This window comes from Boleophthalmus pectinirostris, unplaced genomic scaffold (assembly GCF_026225935.1).
Source record: "Boleophthalmus pectinirostris isolate CB_2022bp ecotype Guang Dong unplaced genomic scaffold, ASM2622593v1 HiC_scaffold_20, whole genome shotgun sequence".
In the NCBI taxonomy this organism is placed as follows: domain Eukaryota; kingdom Metazoa; phylum Chordata; class Actinopteri; order Gobiiformes; family Gobiidae; genus Boleophthalmus; species Boleophthalmus pectinirostris.
The window spans coordinates 3,697,645-3,703,561 of NW_026571153.1; the positions used below are offsets into that span (position 1 = coordinate 3,697,645).

General features: G+C 42.0%; 1 protein-coding gene across 1 annotated transcript; it reads right to left on the reverse strand.

The window, feature by feature from the left end:
• Nucleotides 1-693: 693 nt before the first annotated feature.
• LOC110173728 (protein S100-B-like) lies at nt 694-1,782 on the reverse strand. The gene is made up of 2 exons (XM_020939741.2): nt 1,585-1,782; nt 694-913 (listed from the first exon to the last, which is right to left on the reverse strand). Exons 1-2 carry the CDS (start codon nt 1,735-1,737, stop codon nt 758-760), a joined length of 309 nt encoding a protein of 102 aa, XP_020795400.2. The 5' UTR covers nt 1,738-1,782; the 3' UTR covers nt 694-757.
• Nucleotides 1,783-5,917: the final 4,135 nt, after the last annotated feature.

The following is a 5,917-nucleotide window of genomic DNA, read 5'->3' on the forward strand; positions in this document are numbered from 1 at the left end:
CAGATTAGTAGTGCAGATAGTAATAATAATGATGATCATTTTAATATAAAAACGTTAATGATTAATCGATAATCGATCGTTAATTCTCCCGAAAAAGAGCGGGAACCCTGAACAGACGATACAAAATGCAAGAATAGATCCAATAAAGTCTAGGGCTGGGTATCATCATCACATTCTTCAATACACAGGTCACGATACGATACATGTCTCGATACAGCGAGCTTTCGATTCAATACAATATATTTCAAATCAATTCGATATGGTTCAATTAAAAAATATTTCTAAATCATGGCTGTGATACTAAAAGTCTTCGTGTTTCATCTTAACTTTGTACAAGAAATGGTTTAACAAATATTTTAATCATCAAAACTGTGAAAATATCAAATGTGTAGTACTCTAACGAAGTAATTTAGTAAAATATACAAAAAAAAAAAATACTCTTGGTGATATATTGATACAGCAGCTCACAATATCGATACTGTATCATCACATTAAACGATACGATATGTTGATGATGGTTTAGATCTGGTTTATACTCAGAAAGCCAAATCTTTTTTCTGGTGGTTCTTAGTTTAAGAGTCAGAATGAGGTCTAGAATATTCCACAGTGAAGAACCATCTCATTGTGAACCTTTAAGAGTTACGAATCAATCAATCATTTAGTTTAAAAAAAAACCAAACACACAAGTTCACGTTTTATTCTTTTTATTTGAAACACCGCAGAAAAGCTGACCCCAAACGACGCGTGGTCCCTTGGTTCACTTCCTCCTTCCTTTCATCTCGCAGACTTTCCCGTAGCAGGCGCAGGCGTAACACGTCAGGAACGTCATGAACTCCATGATGTCCATCTCGCCGTCGCCGTCGAAGTCCATGCTCTGCAGAATCTGGGTCACGTCCGGCTGGTTTTTTGCCTCCTGCACGTTGAACCCAAATGTTAGTAATATTTCTAGATACATTTTTGGGGTTTTTTTTGCCATTTTTCTAAACACAATATATCGAAAAAGTATTGACATCGCAGATTTTTCAGCCTGAAATCGAAAAATGCACTGTTTAAAAAGAAATAAAGTTTAATAAAGCGCAGTGTGTAACTTTTTTTTGGAGGGAGACGTTGTTGCTTTGCCTGAAATGTCCCACAGTACTGCATTAAACACGTGTAACTTGCATTTATTTAATGACTCGGGGTTTTATTGTCTTGAAAAACTCGCATTTTTACTGAGAGCGGGGTCGCTTATCCGCAGATCTGACCTGTAAACTGGCCCAGGAGTGTCACCTCCATGGAGACAAATGTTTAAAGTCATTCTATGGGACATTTCAGCAGAGAGGAGCCGCCGACTTTCCATCAGAAAAGTTCAATTTGGTCCAAAATTAGCCCTTAATTTGTGCAGGTTTTGAGATTATTCTTACAAATATGTAATTTTTTTTTAAATTCGGGTGCCAAAAAGTGCATTAAATTATATTATATTGCAGTTAAATGCTTTTTTTCTAATCCATCTTGTGTTTTGGATTGCTCAGTTGTGAAAAAATGCATGTAGAGTAAAAAATCTGTGATCTTTAAAAAAATATAATAATAAAAATGTCACAGTACCTCACACATGGGGCCCATCTGTTCCCGGATCAGCTCCTTCGCCTCCGCGACGGACAGTTTGGTCGGGTCGCCTCCTTTACTCGCATGTTTGTCAAAAACGCCCAGAATCGCAGCAACGGCCAGAGGCAGAGCGGGAGGGTTGGACTTGTCCATGGTGAAGAAGAGGATGGTGTGTGTGTGGACGACTTGCTTGGACTTATATATCTTCCAGAGGCGTGTCAGTGTTATGTATTTTTCCGTCTACGCCCTGTGCGCCAAACTGGTCTGAGCACATGGATGTGAACGGGTTTGGCCGCCGCAAACGCCTCCGCCCCACCCACTTCGAAACGGTTATTGTTGCGTGTTCTCCCTGCGTCTTCTACATCAGTGTTTCATATTTTAAAAGTTAAACCTTCGCGATTATCAATAGACATTATTCATAAATCAAAAAATAAAGGTGGATTTGAGCATTATTGAACATTCAGGAGGATATTTTATTGTTGACTGAGTGATCGTGTTGCTCTGAACAATTAGTATTACTCAAGTTTTAAACAATGAAAAACAGTCACTGAAGCAGAAACAAAAGGATCAACAAGAAATACTGGAACAAAACAGTCAATAAAATAATTACAAAAAGATTTGAAATGATACAAAACATTTCAACATTTCTAATGACATAGATGATTCCAGTGCAGGTGCAGGAGGAGGCGCAGCAGCAGATCAGGCGCAGCAGTGTTCAGTCTGTTTCTGGGCTTTGGCTTGATTTTTGTGAGCACAGAAAATCTCATGTGTCAGAAGTGAATGTAGCTGCAGAGGATTTCAACAGGTGAGGGAGGCACCAGAGAGAAACTGAGGAGGCGTGACACACACTGACCAAACCAGGACTAAGCCAGAACTGAACCAGGACTGAACCAGGACTAAGCCAGAACTGAACAAGGACTGAACCAGGACTAAGCCAGAACTGAACCAGGACTGAACCAGGACTTAAGGAACTGAACAGGACTGAACCAGAACTGAAACCAGGACTGAACAGACTGAACCAGGACTGAACCAGGACTAAGCCAGAACTGAACCAGGACTGAACCAGGAGTGAACCAGGACTGAACAAGGACTGAACAGGACTGAACCAGGACTAAACCAGACTAAGCCAGAACTGAACCAGGACTGACCACTGAACAGGACTGAACCAGGACTGTACCAGGACTGAACCAGGACTAAGCAGGACACCAGGACTGAACAGGACAGGAACTGAACCAGGACTGAACAGGACAGGACTGAACCAGGACTGAACCAGGACTAAGCCAGAACTGAACCAGGACTGAACCAGGACTGAACCAGGACTGAACCAGGACTGAACCAGGACTGAACCAGGACTGTACCAGGAGTGAACCAGGACTGAACCAGGACTGAACCAACAGGACTGAACCAGAAGCCAGACTGACTGAACCAGGACTAAGCCAGAACTGAACCAGGACTAACCAGGACTGAACCAGGACTGAACTGAACCAGGACTGAACCAGGACTAAGCCAGACTGAACCAGGACTGAACCAGGAGGAACCAGGACTGAACCAGGACTGTACCAGGACTAAACCAGGACTAAGCCAGAACTGAACCAGGACTGAACCAGAACTGAACCGGGACTGACTGTCGGGACGGGCCCGGAGGTGCGCCCGTGTAGACTGTCGGGCAAAAGGACCGGCACAGAGCTTCGCGCCCCACAGAGCTCAGCTCAGCCGTCACCCGATCACACTTTGCAGACACTCTGCTCCACGGCCTCGGGTTCTCTCTCTCAAGTCCAAGATTAGTCCTGGTTTAGTCCTGGTTTAGACCTGGTCTAGATCTACTGACCTTCTGATGTTCAGTGATGTTAAAAGTCGCCTCAGTTAGGCTCATATGAAGTTGGAAATGATTTGCTGTTGCCAAAATTTTTTATGAATGAACTTTTAAAAAAATATGAAAATACAATATTAAAAAAAAAATATGATCAGTTGTTAATGAAAGTCATCACTGCAGGAACACAAAAGATGCATTTACTTCAGAGGCCTGTGTGTGTGTGTGTGTGTGTGTGTCATCGTGACAAGACAACCCAAAAAAATCATGACCCAGTCTTTAGGAAACACTGCCCTAGAGCACTCATACCTGTTTGTCTCGCTCTGTGTTCAGCAGATGCAGAAACATCATCTTTAGTGGTGCCATGCGGTGTTTGCACGTTCTCCCTGTGTCTGAATAAGTCTTCTTTTATTAAATGTTTTCCAGTTACACCATCAACCAGTCCAAGGCTACGTTCAGACTGCAGGGCTTAACGCTCAATTCCGATTTTTTTGTGAAATCCGATGTTTTTTCGAGGTCGTTCACATTTCCAATTAAATGCGACTTGTCTGTGACTCCAGTGTGAACGGTAAACGGCCCGAAAGTGTCCCACATGTGACTGGAGACACGACGACGTCAACCCCATGCGTCAACCGCAGCGAGCGTCTCTGTGTTTACGGAAGTTGTCCAAACATGGACGCGAGCATTGAGCACCTGGAGATTTTACAGTTCCGGTTTCCGCCTGCTTCAGCGCAGAATAGTGACGTTTGTCGCTTGTTGATAACGTGTAGGTGGATGAATGCGCTTTGGTCGTTCAGACTGAAGTCACATGTCAAAAGATCAGATATGTATCAGTTTCAGGAGCAAATGTCCAAGTGTCCTGGGTCGCATTTGAAAAAATCGGATCTGTGCCATTCAGACTGTCATTAAAAGATCAGATACAGGAACATAGGGGCCAAAAAATCGGATTTGGGTCACTTCATAGTCCAATGAGATTCATTTGGTCTTCCAATATTCTATGTTATTAGGTTCTTTTTTTCAGCCCTAGAGTGTTATTTCATACCTGACAGTTTCGACTGCTCACTAGCGTCTTCCTCAGAGTCACGTGATGTTGGGTCACTTCAGGCTGCAGTCTGAACGCAGCCCAAGAGTACCTCAGGACGTGGAGCTGGGTCCTCGGGCGCTGTGCTGTGGTCACATGGTTCCTGCCATGTTCCCCAGCTGCACTGCCAGATAACAGAGAGCAAATTTCATCACAGGGAGAATAATAATAATCCTGGTAACTTCATCTGTGACACTCCCCAAACATTTTAGAGCAAAACTACTATAGAATTTACTTATGTTGTGAATTAATAAACTCCTGAGAATTGCCTCGTACAGTCAAATCCACTTGCCTGGGATCCAGAATTCATCTTCATAAAGTCCTGAAGAAGCCTGAGAGTCTGGTCACTGGTGAATCTCCTGGTTTGATTGACAAAATTTTAAAAAATCACATGAGGCTGAAAATCACTGTGGACTTGTGCAGAATCAGTGAGTCAAGCACAAAACTCTGTTCATCTAAAGTGAGAGAAATGTCATTTGTAAACGACAGGTGGCAATCATTTCATGGGGATTTACTGTTCTGCTTTAAAAATACAAAGAGATCATCTGGATTTGCACAAATCTGTAGGTGGAGCAGAACAACTGAACCAATCATAGGACAGAAGCTAAAGGTGAACCACCCAGAAGAACCAAAACAAACAAAGCAACACCCAAGGACACACACAGGCCTAATAGTCTGTAATGTTTACTGAGCATCAAAAAGAGTGTGGAGGTGGAGGTGGTGTTGGGTCCAGCGCGGTGCCCATGTGAGGCCCATGTGAGGCCCATGTGGAGGCACTGGGGCTGAGACAGACTGAGGTTCACTGCAGCCTGGAGAAACTCTGTTAGACCCAACAGACACAGGCTCTATAACAGTGTTTCCCAAACTTTTGTCTGGGGACCATATATTAAAAGTCACAAACCTTCGCGACCCAAGTCAACAGACATTATTCATAAATCACAAAATAAAGGTGGATTTGACCATTACTGAACATTAATGAGGAGATTTTATTGTTGACTGAATGATTGTGTTTCTCTGAAAAATTAGTTTTACTCAAGTTTGAAACAATGAAAAACAGTGATTGAAGCAGCAATAAAAGGATCTATAAGTCGCCTATTTGGACATTAAATGTAGAACATTTCTTTTTTCTTTTCAACATTCAGCAATATTGGAACAAAATGGTCAATAAAATAATTACAAAAAGATTAGACATGTCATACATTTCAACATGTGACGCAAATCTATTACTGAAATCTTTTGTAAGTTGATGAACTCTTTCTTTTACAAAATATTATAATATTATGAACAACCTGAAACTTTAAGAAAAATGCAATTTCAACACAAGGTTTTAACATGAACTTGTATGTAAATAGGAATAAGTAAATTTTTACTTGTAAAATCCTGCACTCGGCTCCACTTTTCTCATGTTGGACATTTTTCTGATGAGGGTGTCACGGTCAACA